The 14,283-nt window shown below is 37.5% G+C and overlaps 1 protein-coding gene across 2 annotated transcripts; it reads left to right on the top strand.

Annotated features, from left to right (window-relative positions):
• Window positions 1-1,581: 1,581 nt before the first annotated feature.
• Window positions 1,582-13,075, top strand: HMGCS1 (3-hydroxy-3-methylglutaryl-CoA synthase 1; the record flags this gene model as incomplete). Of its 2 annotated transcripts, XM_084233070.1 has the most annotated exons (10): window positions 1,582-1,634; window positions 5,828-6,285; window positions 6,589-6,714; window positions 7,291-7,455; window positions 8,885-9,050; window positions 10,092-10,262; window positions 10,733-10,839; window positions 11,627-11,752; window positions 11,941-12,101; window positions 12,986-13,075. In XM_084233070.1, the coding sequence occupies 9 exons, from the start codon at window positions 5,838-5,840 to the stop codon at window positions 13,073-13,075; spliced, it is 1,560 nt and encodes a 519-aa protein (XP_084089196.1). The 2 variants fall into 2 exon arrangements, with proteins under 2 accessions (XP_084089196.1, XP_084089195.1); XM_084233069.1 differs by lacking the exons at window positions 1,582-1,634; window positions 6,589-6,714 and having other exon boundaries at window positions 5,838-6,285.
• Between the last annotated feature and the right edge of the window lie 1,208 nt (window positions 13,076-14,283).

The following is a 14,283-nucleotide window of genomic DNA, read 5'->3' as shown; positions in this document are numbered from 1 at the left end:
TTGCTCTGAGAAAATTTGTTTGGGATGAACTGATGGCCAGCTTGAGACTTTGGCAGTGTTCTTTCTCCAATTTAAATAGTCAGAATTAAAAGAGGAAATGTTTGCAATTCAGGAGAAATTACTTTGACACAAATTGTGTCCCATACATACATGATTTCAAGAAACTGCTAAGTTAAATAGTCTCAAGGTAGAGAAAGAAGCATGTCTTTTCCCATCAGTAAGAAGTGGTTCCTGTGGTCTGCTTAAATTTTCAGACTACAAAAGCAAAATTTGAGGCAATAAAGAACCAAATGTAGCTTATTTTCTCAAAATACATCTAATTCTGTAATCAAAGAGGTTTTCTGGAATGTGGTAATCTTCCTAAGAAGCAGGATTTCTTTTTTCAGGAGGGAAAGGGTAAACTTAAATATAAGAAAGTGTAGTCAAGCATTTAAGTGATCTAATCAGGTGAAAGAGAGCTTTACTAAGTAGTTTCTGAATACAGTCTGGTTAATCATGCAGGAGCTAAATTTGCCAATAATTAGAGAGCAAAGGAAATTGTGTTTACTTGTGTGAAATGCAGGAACTGTTGCCTTGAGTACAAATAGGTTAAAGAAAATGGATTAAAGAGAATCACCTTTACATAGTATTTCCACATAATTTAAATGATGATAAGGGCCTCCCCGTGGCACAGCGGTTGAGCAGCCTCTGCAGCACCGGTTCGATTCTGGCTGCTGGGCCAGGGTCCCACATGGTGCGCAGACCTCTCCTGCCACCCGCTGCTCCCCTCAGCAGTGTACTTCGTCATTCTGCCTGCTATGGCTCTGGTGAATTCTCTCACCCTCCCCTGCTTCTGACTGTACCCGGTGCTTGCATGCATGCATAAATAAATAAATAAATCTTTAAAATAAATAAATGATAAAACTTGATTCTTTGTCTTAGTATGTCAAATGTTTAGTTAGCTTTTAGATTAAAATGTTTAGTTAGCTTTTAGTGTAAGCACTACGGGGAAAATCACTTTCTAAATGAGTGGGGAATGTGAAGGTTGCTCTGTTAAAAAATAGGAGCATAAGATTAAATAAGTGAAGATGATCTTGCTAGAAATATATACGTATTTTGGGGGGGGAAATATGAAGAACTAGGATAATGGTGAATGGCTGCTTTACATTACAAAGCTTTATTCCCATAATGATCCTTCACAATAAACCAGGAGGGCACATTTACTTAACACATAGGATACTGAGGTTCAAAGAGACAAATTTTTAAAGCTGCGAGCTCCTAAGTGTGGAGCAAGTTCTTGAATGTGTCTCTTTACATTAGAAATTTGCTAGCCTGATACAACTTACTCATATTCATTTCTCCCAATTCTTGAAAACCTAAATTTAGTAAAGATTGTAACTATCCTAGAATCATTATTGGTATAAACCATCAACCAGTAATATGACCTTACACGTTTTTTCCCCTAAGGGAAGTCAAATTCTATCCTAAATAATGTAATGGAATAAGGAAATGTTTAATTCACTTTGGAGTCATTTTATGTGAATTTGCATGGTGATTTATGACTTTAAAAGAAGTTCTTATTTGAAATTCCTAGTGCCTGAAGGAGGAAACAGAGTGACAGACCTGGAGACTGCAGTTCTTTATCCCTCAAACAGGTATGGCAAGAAAGTGGAAATTTAACTTTTATCCTTGGGCAAATAACCATTTGTATGTACCACACATTCATAAAACCCTTTACAGGGTTATTCTGTATCTTTAAATACTATTATTACCATAACGCTTCCGGAGGTTCATTTTGTATGTTTAGACTATTTAGAATCTAGAAACTACTTTTAAAAATCAGTGTTCACAAATAAGAGGAAAAAATCTAGATAATAAAATGTAACTAAATGAATTGCTTAATCGGAAATTATCATAGGTAACCGTGTATGCAGTTAGTGCTTTTTAAATTACAGCTTCAAAAGACACATCAGCAATGGATGAATGTTTACCATTATGTAAGATTGGACAGTGATTGTAAGTGAGCCAATAATCACATTATTTGCAGCCATTACTTTCTTGTATTGCCATGGAACTCGGTTCTTAAGATTCTCTCTTGGGGAGCGGGCAGTATATGCACATGTGTCACAGTATGAAGATTTCCATGGTTGTTAGTGATTTTAGATAGGAGGGCTAGTAGGATTTTATTTATTTAACAACTAGGGACACAAAGATGAATAAGACACAGTTCAGTTCCTGCTCTTCACATGCTTGGAATCATTTTAAATAGTAAAATGGTTTAAATCGGTAAAATGATGGAATCATTTTCGATAGTATCTTGACAAAAGTCAGACGTGCATTTTTGTAAAGATTACCTAGGACCAGGGGGAGAGGAGGCAGAGAGCTCACTTAGGAGACTGACATCATAGTCCTGGGGACTGATGATGTGCCCCTCCCTTTCTCTGAGGAGCTCTCTCAGGACTGTCCTTGAAGTCAACTCAGCTGATTTCCCTGCCTACCCCCCAGCCCTTTTTTCCAGTCCTCTTTCATTCACAGTGATCATATGATTCTCTGTGATCATATGGGCTCCTTTTGCGTCACAGACAGGAGCCAGTCTGAAAGTGTTAACAAGGCTTCCTTATCTTCGTGCTTAGCAAATAGGACCTGGAGCTCCTTTTGTTCACCAGAGATGGGTGAACCTTCATTTTAGGAGAAAAGACTTGAGTTTTCTGTTGATACGTTCTTGTTGGAAGGTTTACAGAGTTACATCTTATATTGTAAGTACCATACTACAAGGAACTGATTAGAACTAGTCAGGTTATGGTAAATATCAATTAATTCTGGAATTGAAACCTAGTATTATACTTTTTACAAACTGGTTTATACCCTCAGAAGATTGTATCTACTTGTCCATTTTATTTTGAAAAGCATTGCAAGCTGTTGGGGTAAGCAGGAAGAATTTCACTGCCCTTAGCACTTTTAGAGCAGTTTAAAGAGTTGAAAAGAATTCAAAGGTTAACCTTATGGGAAAGATTGGTCATTTCTTCTAGTTCTGCCTCGGCTGACTTAGAGTGTCAGAAAGGGATTTCTGGACTGATCCTTCTCTTAAAAAACAAAAGACACTAGTTGAAAGCTTTTTTCCCCCCTGTGGACTATGCAGAGGACTTAATCTTATTTTATTGTAAACTTAGAATCTGCCTGATAATATTAGATGATCTCTTCATGTCTTTAATTTCATTGTAGCAACAGTGGCCACCAAGTTTAGGTTATCATAAAACTGGCAGGTTTGTGTGAAAGGGGAAAAGTGCTTCTCTGTCCCCTTAGGTGTATCTGACCATGAGCTTGTGGAGTCCTAAATAGTTGAGACTGGAAGTCTGGGAGTCATCCTAAACACTTCTGTTCCATCACAGTTTCTGCCAGTTTTTTGCTTCTGTATTTTTTTGAAGCTGTCCTTCACCTCGCATGTAGAATTGCTCTAGTTCATGGCTGTGTTTTATGTAGACTGCTGTATCAATTTACTAACTCAAATCCATTCATGTAGCACCAGTGACAATGTAGAACAGTGAGTCTCAAACTATTTTGTGATCCTTAGTAAGAAATACTTTATATGGCAACCGGAGATATGTGTGAATAAATCAAATATTTCAGGGGGAAAAAAATCTTACATTAACTATGTACATGCAAGCTGTTATTTTTTATTTTTTTCTATTTCATTAAAAAGAATGTTGTTTGCCTTCCACTAAATGATCCTAGAGATCCTAGAGTTTGAATAACACTGAATACTGTGACCATGTTATTCCTGTTTAAAATTCTTTCCATGGCTTCTTAATGTCTTTATGATAAAGTTGAAGCTCCCTAGCCTCAGTGTATCAGAACTTCTATTACCTGACCATCCCTATTTACCGGGCCTCACATTTCATTTCAGCAAATCAGTATCACATTTCATGGTTCCTTGTAGTGTGCCTTTGTTTATATGATGTCCGCCCTGTTGAAATTGTACCACCATGTGCTTGTATAGAGCTTTAGTGATTACTCATTTTCATTCCTAAGACTTAATGCCAGGCAGCAGTAACCAAGACGTTTTCCTGATTCTTGCCATTGTCACCACACTGAGTTAGGTAGTTCTCTGTTATACAATATGACTGCTTCACCTATTATTTTTTTTAAAGATTTATTTATTTATGCATACAAGACAGGAGAGGTTTGCCTCGCCATGTGGGTTGCTCCCTGGCAAGCCAGGGATCGAACTCATGCTGCAGAGCCTTCGGGGATTGCTTCATAGTGCGTTGCTTAACCCCTGGCGCCACCAAGGAGGCCCTCACCTGTCTATTATTATGTGTTTGTGTCTTATCATCCCACAAGACAGTGCATATTTGAGAGAATAAATACCTGTGAAACTTACCACAAGGGTTTGGGATGTAAGATACCATTATTTGGATGAATAATGAATAAGATTCTTATGTTAAAAAGAAAATTCAACTAGTATTCCTTATGATCTTTAACTTTGATTTTGGGGTTACATTTTTGTTTATTAGATAGCCTTTACTATACTCATAATTTGATGACTTATAGGCAAAGGGTATATTTCATGATTTAAGGACAGACTTTCTGCTTTAGATATTCTCCCCAGATTTCAATAATTTAACAACTCACTGAAGCAATAGTTTATAATTGCATGCTACCTAATACTATACCAGAGTTTGCATACTAGCAGAGGACAAGTTACATAAAAGACCTTTAGGTCAATAAACAGCTGAAATTCTGCCACCTAAACATGACCATCTGATTGTGTGACGCCTGAGGATAAAATTGAGTTGTAGTAGTATAGATGTGGAAATATTTCTCTAAGACTATGTGGCTGTGCCTCTCTCCCATGTCTGACAATTACAATTCTCTCCTGTATCAGCTGGATGCTGGTTAAACTGCTGATCGAAGTACACACGCAAGAGTAGAGGTGGGATAAAATATAGCCATCTTGTTTTAGTCCATGGCAAGCATCAGTGGGACGTGTGACTCTCCGGGTTCCAGCCCTTAACAGGTGCTGGTGCTGGTAACTTCACATCATCAGTCGGAATGTGGACTCCTGGGATCTGAATTAACTCCTTTCCTCCTTTCACTCCCCTATCCAAGTCAGCAAGTTTTATCCATTTCCCTGTGATATATTCTCTGTTTGAAATATGTAGAATATTTTCACTCTTCCCAATTAATATAGTCACTACAGAGATTGAGGCTCTGGTTAGGTTTTCAGCTTGCCCTTGGGTCTGTATGATCTTGAGTGGCTAGAATGTTACTATTAGTAAATACAGACACTACTGAAGTCTTTACAGTGCGGCAATAGTGCCAACTTTTTAGTGCATTTAAAAAAAGGGTGAAAATCACAGGCCTGTATAAATGGGCTTGATTTCTGTATTGTGGCTTTTCTTCATGCTAGGACTGTTTAGATTGGTAAGGTATGCAATATTATTTTAACCATTTCTCAAGTCCTGTTTGGTCTGTGAATAATCAGTGTATCTGTCATGAATGAGTGACTTATTTAAATATTTTTGGGTAGCCTAGATTAGGTCCTCGAATTATGATATATTGTCCAAATTGTCCTTGTTTCTCTCATGCTTCTTTGTAATATAGAAGAATTTTGAGTTTTCTTTCCCTCTAATAATCATGTTTGAAATCTAATGTCTAGTTTTGAATACCATGATATTCTATTTTACTGTAATTGATACTTCCACATATTAAAATTGACTGCCTAAGTATATTAAACTTAGAAACTAATATTTCAGGTGATAGTTGAATGCTCAGTGTCTCAAGTTTGAACTTGAAAATCTGAAACTTACAATCTAAAACAGTGTGTTTTCTTTTTGTCTCCCTAAAGCTCTTTCACCATGCCTGGGTCACTTCCTTTGAATGCAGAAGCCTGCTGGCCAAAAGATGTGGGAATTGTTGCCCTTGAGATCTATTTTCCTTCTCAATATGTTGATCAAGTGGAGCTGGAAAAATACGATGGTGTAGATGCTGGAAAGTACACTATTGGCTTGGGCCAGGCCAAGATGGGCTTCTGCACAGATAGAGAAGATATCAACTCTCTCTGCATGACTGTGGTTCAGAATCTTATGGAGAGACACAGCCTTTCCTATGATTGCATCGGACGGCTAGAAGTTGGAACAGAGACAATCATCGACAAATCAAAGTCAGTGAAGACTAATTTGATGCAGCTCTTTGAGGAGTCTGGGAATACAGACATAGAAGGAATAGATACAACTAACGCATGCTACGGAGGCACAGCGGCTGTCTTCAATGCTATTAACTGGATTGAGTCCAGCTCTTGGGATGGTATGTTTTGTGCCTCTATTTCAGAGACTCTGCTGGATGAACAGACACAAATGACCTTTTAATTATTGCCAGGTGCAAACTTTACCAGTTATATTTGTTTGAATAAATTCAGGTAGCTATGACTTTCAATTGACCTGAATTATGTTGGTTATTTTTATCATGTAGGACAAAACTAGCAAAATTTTAGAACATTTTCTGAAACGGGGAAATCAGAGTCTGGGGAAAATATAACACTTCAGTTTATATATATAGTATTTACAGTGTTGATTGTGTTCTTGTGTACTAACAAAAAATATTTTTCAGGACGGTATGCCCTGGTAGTTGCAGGAGATATTGCTGTATATGCCTCAGGAAATGCCAGACCTACAGGTGGAGTTGGAGCAGTTGCTATGTTGATTGGGCCAAATGCCCCTTTAATTTTTGAGCGAGGTAAGTGTTTGGGAAAGCATGTTTTTTTTTCTAGCAAAGGACACTGAGAAATTTGAAAATAGGAACAAGCTCATACTTACTGAGTGTTCATTAAATGAAGACACTACCTTCTAAGAGCTTCATATATGTCATCATATTTACTTTTCATGGCAGTTATATGGGGCAAGTGATGTCCTCCTCATTTTACAGAGAAGTAAAACGGGTTTAGTTAAAAGCTTAAACAAGTACCTTGCCCATAGTCATACATTAAGTAGCAAGTTTAATTTGTTTTCAGTTCATTAGGAGCAACTGTTAGATTTGCTCTAATGAACTGAATCCTAGTTAGATTTATGAAACTTGCATGCACTTGTAGGAACTTGCAGGAAGATGTTATGTCAAAGGAATTTTAGACATGTCTGAGGATATTCTTCATTTTTCATTTTCATTATATATCAGCTTCACCTTGTGATGGTTATACTGCAGGTGGTGAGAAGTAGCTAGACAGTTAAGAAAGCCCCAGATGATGCAGTAAGTTTACTAACATACAAATGTCAGGCAGCAGATACACATGGATATCTTTCTCTTTGATTCAAATAGGTCTTCGTGGGACACACATGCAACATGCCTATGACTTTTACAAGCCTGATATGCTTTCTGAATACCCTATAGTAGATGGGAAGCTCTCCATACAGTGTTACCTCCATGCCTTAGACCGCTGCTATTATGTCTACCGCAAAAAGATCCGTGCCCAGTGGCAGAAAGGTGGGTTTTGTCTGTTTTGTATTTATTGAGGACAATGTAATGTGATGGGTGTCTTCAGTGAAAAACTGCTTGATGGGTCTCCTTCATTAGTGTCTTGTAACCATTTCTTTTCACATATAAATAGCATTTTCCTGTAGTTTCTGGGAATGTATAATTTAGGAAAAGTGATAAACTTTGGAAATGAAGTATGTCTCTGCAAAAAATACTTAGTTTAACCTACCCTCAGTAAGAAAATCAAAAGTAGGGTAAAAGAAAGTAACTTCTATTTTACTTCTCTTTTGAGTGATACTTTTTCCTGTGATCCAGAGAAAACTAATGAAAATAAATTACTGAAGTGATCCTTGCATAGTCTGAATTAGTATTTACTTTTTTCAGTGTTACCATTAATCTCCATCTTTAACCCTAAATAAGTTCTTGAGGTACTGAAAAGGCTAGTAACTGGATTAATGCTCTTAAAGCATATAGCATCATAGGGCCTCCCCGGTGGCGCAGCGGTTGAGCACTGGGTTGCGAAGCTGCCCGCGGCCTCGGTGGCGCCGGTTCGATCCCCGGCTGCTCCCCGGCCACCGGAGGAGGGTCCCACATGGTGCGCAGACCTCTCCTGCCGCCCGCTGCTCCCCTCAGCAGTGTACTTCGGTCCTTCTGCCTGTTCTGCTCCCCGCTCTGGCTCTGGTGAATTCTCTCACCCTCCCGCGCTTCTGACTGTACCCAGTGCATGTATAAACAAAACAAGCAAGCAAATAAATAAATAAATAAATAAATAAAAACATGCCTCTATAAAAAATTAAAAAAAAAAAAAAAAAAAGCATATAGCATCATATAAAGTATGCTTTTTCCATAGTCCAGAAAACAACCTATGTAGGTTGTGAAAGAGGGTTAAAAATAATATTCAATAACAGATACTAAGAAACCTAGTGACTCTGAATAAGAATCATTCTTACAGTCTGTAAAGTGTTATACTTAGTGCAGTGTCATACATCCCTAACAGCAGCACAGTGACTTTCTAGCTTTTTTATTAGGACCCACTGTAAGAAGTACAGTTTGCATTCCTTGAGTGTGCTAAATTTAAAGTGTTAAAAAATTAATTACCCATGCTGGAAGTTATGCAGTGTTCTATTGTCTACATTATCCTGTTTCATTTTCTAAAAACTCTTCACTTATTAAAATGGAAAAACACTCACCTTGACTCACTAAATTGAGTAAACAACCAACCAATGGGTTATAGCTCTGAAGTGTGGAAAAACAGTGATATAGTAGCGTTTTGTTGTTCTATCCCTAGTGTCCTCATGCATTTTAAACCAGAGATACTACATTACAAAGTATTATTTTAATTGCTACTTAAAGAAATAAAAACATCCTAGTTCTAAAATCAAATTGCAAAAGTTAGTGGCTTCTATGAATTCCATAATTTTTTTGATTTCTCTTTCAGAGGGAAATGATAAAGATTTTACCTTAAATGATTTTAACTTCATGATCTTCCACTCACCCTATTGTAAACTGGTTCAGAAATCTCTAGCTCGGATGTTGCTGAATGACTTCCTTAATGACCAGAACAGAGATAAAAATAGTATCTATAGTGGCCTAGAAGCCTTTGGGTAAGAATAATTTTTATTTCTTTCTTTCTGTATGAGAACTTTTTTTAAAAATCTGGATAAACTATTATTTCTTCAGGCCTGAAAATTTTAGTCTAAAGAATGTTAGATCTGTGTATGTCATCAGTGAGTCACAACGAGGTGGTAGCTTACCTATGTGAATTCTTAACTCAGGTTTTCTGGTTTCCTCCCTTTTACTCCCTATAAGTACCCTATAAATGCCCATATTTATTGCAGTAAATTAACTCTTTCTGACTCTGTAGCCTGACACTTCTCCTGTACACCGCCACTACTGAAGTCTGTGTCTTATTCCTTTTACCATTTTTTCACTTTCCCAGCAGGCTATGCCTGTTAACTCATTCTGTTTCTCCTTGCCTGTGTGTCTCTTCTCCAGCTGATCAAATTCTTCTTAGCTTTTAAGATTTGACTCCTACAATAGGATGAGTTCTCTAATTAGACATCAGTACAGATTTGAAATAGTATATTGTGTTGTCAGAACTTTAGCCAATTTATTAACCCACTAGACGCAAGTTGATTATTAGACTCAAGACTTGATTATGAAAAACTTTGGGTAAAAGGAACATATCTGTACAAATGTCTTGTGGTCCCCTTACAATGTTACTACTTATGCTGAGGGGGAAAACAAACCCATATACTTACAGATTAGAATAATAGGCCCGGGCCTCCTCTGGTGGCACAGCAGTTGAGCGCTGGGCTGCGAAGCTGCCCGCAGCCTCTGCAGTGCCAGTTCGATCCCCGGCCGCCAGGTGAGGGTCCCACATGCTGCGCAGACCTGTCCTGCCGCCCACTGCTCCCCTCAGCAGTATACCTCATCAGTCTGCCTATTCTGTTCCCCGCTCTGGCTCTGGTGAATCCTCTCACCCCCCCACACCTCTGGCCTGTACCCCAGCTCTTGTATGCATAAATAAATAAACTTTAAAAAAAAATAAAAAAAAAAAAAAGAATAATAGGCCCACTATCTAAGATAAAGGTATGGTCTTTGAACACTGAAAAATTGTCTTTTTTTCCCTAAATCTTTCTAAGGGATGTTAAATTAGAAGATACCTACTTTGATAGAGATGTGGAAAAGGCATTTATGAAGGCTAGTTCTGAACTCTTCAATCAGAAAACAAAAGCATCTTTGCTTGTATCAAATCAAAATGGAAATATGTATACATCTTCAGTGTATGGTTCCCTTGCTTCTATTCTAGGACAGTAAGTATAAATTTCAACTGTTTAACACCCCTTACTCGGTGATGTTAGATTCCTAGATCAAATCTGGTATGAGGCATGTTGGTGATTGGTCACAGGATGACATTTTATTTCTGGGCTCTCTATCCTATTGTCATCATTGACAAAGAATAATTGGGGTCAGACTACAGCTATTCCACGGCATTTAATTTCATATTGACTTTACTGGCTGTCTGGTTTTATTACTGTTGAGCTACAATTGAATCACAGTTCTCTGGTTGACAAAGTCACTTATTTTATGGTATAGTAACTTTCATAAAGCCCCATTATTTCCAAAGAGTTGAAAATGTTTGTAATATGCTTTCTGTAATCGCAAAGCTTTACATTAGCTCCTTAAGGTTATAGGATGAATTTTTACCCCAATTTATGACTTCCTGGACATTGTAGTTTGGGATCAGTTTAACTTTTCAGTATTTTCTTTTCCCCCTGCCCAGGTTCTCACCTCAGCAGCTGGCAGGGAAGAGGATTGGAATATTCTCCTATGGTTCTGGTTTGGCTGCTACTCTCTACTCCATTAAAGTTACACAAGATGCCACACCAGGTAAATGCAGAGTCTTCCAGTAAGACTGTATTGAGAACCTATTCAGTGAGGTGCTTCCCTGGGCTTTTCTAGCAGCCATTCGACTCTCCCATAGATCATTAGATTTTAATCTTCAGTGCTTCTTTCAGCATAGCCAGATCTTACTCTTAAGGGCAGAAGTATATCTAAGTCAAAATACTGTCTTTTCTTTTTTCCGAGGCAGAAAACATCATCAACGTAAGAATATTTTAATGTCATAGTATTTTACTTTTCCTTCTATGACAAGTAACTTAATCTTACCTCATTATTAAGCCTATGTAGGTGGAAGAAGGGAAACATCTATTTAATGCAGGCAGCTTTTGAGTTTTCACACTAATGACTGAGTCTAATTACAAGTGATTAATACTAAATCATTTGTACTTGGTTTGATTTTTATACTAAGTAATCTAATTTTATAGGTCTGTGGTCTTAGCTACATTTAGGGAAACTGTGTGCCTTCCTGAGTATGAAGGAACAAAAACATAGAGAAAAACTGAGGGAAGACAAGGCATTACTTCAAAACTGTATCATGGATGCACTATAGAAGGCCATTTATAGTTTCACATCCCGCCTGTTTCCTAACTTGTCTGCTGGCTGATAACTGAACAGATGTCTAGTCGGAGGTTATAGGAAGCTGTGTCAGATAGCATCTTTAAACATCAGGTAGTGCTAAAAGAAATGAAAGTTTGTTTTCCAGTGGTAAAATTTTGTTCAGTCTTCTTTTGGGCATGTGATAGCCTCATAATGTTGAAATTATTTACTGTTTCAGGGTCTGCTCTTGATAAAATAACAGCAAGTTTATGTGATCTGAAATCAAGGCTTGACTCAAGAACTTGTGTGGCACCAGATATCTTTGCTGAAAACATGAAGCTCAGAGAGGACACTCATCACCTGGGTAAACATACTGAATTGTGTACTGGACGCTATAACAACATTAAATATAATACATGTAATAAAAGGATATCTAGGCTTTACTCAGTACTGACCTGATGTTGGTGAAAATTAAAGGGAAATATGTAATTTTAGTCATATTACCAGATGAGTTTTATATCATAATGTTTCATACTTTCTGCCTTTCCCTAGTCAACTACATTCCCCAGAGCTCAATAGAGTCACTCTTTGAAGGAACATGGTACCTAGTTAGAGTGGATGAAAAGCACAGAAGAACGTATGCTCGACGTCCCTCCCCAAATGACACTTTGGATGAAGGAGTAGGACTTGTTCATTCAAGCACAGCAACTGAGGTAAGTGAAGTTCATCATGTTTGATCTTGTGTTTTGACAGGGTAACAAATTTCCATCCTCAGATTTCAGGGCTTTTAGGGGTTCTAACTGAAATTTAGCAACTTAAAGGAATGTCAATAAAGCAGTATGATTCAGAGCAGGGGCTCTGGGATTAGATTCCAGCTGTGCATTTTCCAGTTGTATAGTATGCTTTGCACTCCCAGTTAAAGTGCACAGTAAATACTAGGTTTTCTTAATAGTATATAAGAACTTAAAGGAAGTCTGATCTAGAAAGAAGGTTCATTGGGGGGCTATGTGTTGGTGAGAGATAATGTAATGGCAAGCTGTTGAGCCCCTCACGTCTCTTCTCAGTCATCGTCAAATTTATCTCCAAATTATCAAGAAGTAACAATAATGGCTATGATTTGAATTGCTGTTACATGCTAGGCACTTTATATATATTTCCTAATTTAATCCTTATAAAAACAACAGGAGCTAAGTGGTACTACCCCCATTTTAGAGATAGGACTACAGGAAGTTAAATGACTTGACCAGGATCATGGCCAGGCTTCAGAAGAAAAAAAAACACAAAGTTATTTTATCTGCGCATCACAAATGTGGTAAATGCATAGTCTTGGTTCTTACTCTTATACAAATTAGGTAGCAAGTCAAGCTACTGGTGTTTAATTTCGAATACAACTAAGACACTTGTGTATGGTGGATCTCTGGGGCCTCCTGCTATTTGGATAATTGTATAATAAATCACCATATGGTATGGAGTAGATATTTAGTGCCTTCTATGAAGTTATGTAGACAATATATTTAGCATAACCTCTACAAAGGAGTCCTCTATCAGTTATTCGTTTGAACTTGAAGGAATCAACACTTTTTTTCTTTGATTTCAGCATATTCCAAGTCCTGCTAAGAAAGTGCCAAGACTCCCTGCCACAGCCGCAGAACCTGAAGCAGCTGTCATCAGTAATGGGGAGCATTAAGAATACTCTGTGAGGTGGAAGACTTCCATGTGGGTGGGGTGGGGGGGGGTGTGGGAATGGTTGTGAGAATGGGATGTCTGGGGACAATTTTTAAGGATTTCATGTTGCTTAAAATTTCATGTGACTGACATGGAGCCTGGAAAACTATAGTGTTCTTGGGAAAGTCTCTGCTCAGTTTGCTATAACATGCTTCCTGTTGTGGTCTAGCCAGCGCTTAATGTACTTGAATGTTAAGGGCTTTGTAAAACTTCATACCTCTCTGGTGATTTGTATGCATGAAGTTTAGCTTTTCAATGTGGTATGATGAATTGTGTGCTTCTAGCACAAAGAAGCAAAGTACGAGTTTCCAATTTTAATTTTTTTAAACATGTAAAAATTTTATACTTTGAACAAACTAGATTACTGAAAGCACCTGTGATTTTTGAAAAAAGTTTCTAGTTTAGAGAATGTGATCTTCAAATGTGATATGCACAAATCCCATATGAAGATGGCAAGACAGATAGGCCCTTTGTCTAAAATTTATAAATCCTGAAGAGGAAGAAAGACTTGAGATGGTAACAATGGTTCTGAAAACCAGAATGTTGCTTTAAAACCAGGCTAGCAGTGAGGAAAGTTACTGTAATGAGTGAGCAGATCTCTGATATAGAGAACAGTTGGAATCTGGAAGTAGCTGTGGGCCTGCTCCTGAATGAGTTCAAGATGGATTATGTTGAACAACACTGAGATGTTATTAGAGCTGCATATGAGGAAGTTTATGTTGTAATCCCTCTTTGCACCTTATTTTGAAGAATAAATAAAGCATTTTTTTGTGACTGCCTTTTTAAAATTTTAAACAAGGATATGGGCAGGGCATAATTAAGTTACTTCTGATGCCTTAGTGTTGCAAATTCAACTTAAGGACTGACAACCTAAATTCACGGTGTTAAGTATTCTTTCCCTCCTTTTTTATCCTACAAAAATTTAAAAGTACAAAGGAAATTTTTACATAGTATGACCAGCCAAAAAGACAATTCTACTTCAAGACCTGGAGGTAGGATTCTTAAAGCACCTTAAAAAAACTAACAGGAATTATCACATGGGATGACTAAGAAGACTGGTTAGTTTTGTAGATCTTTTTGGTGCTGAACTATGACATGAGCCTTATAGATTGTAAAATAGCGATAGTTGGAACTAATGTACAGAACTAAATTTTTTTAGACTTTATTTGC

Source organism: Talpa europaea, assembly GCF_964194135.1.
Source record: "Talpa europaea genome assembly, chromosome: 5".
In the NCBI taxonomy this organism is placed as follows: Eukaryota; Metazoa; Chordata; class Mammalia; order Eulipotyphla; family Talpidae; genus Talpa; species Talpa europaea.
Note: the sequence above shows the minus strand (reverse complement) of the source record. Positions and strands in the feature narration are given on the sequence as shown.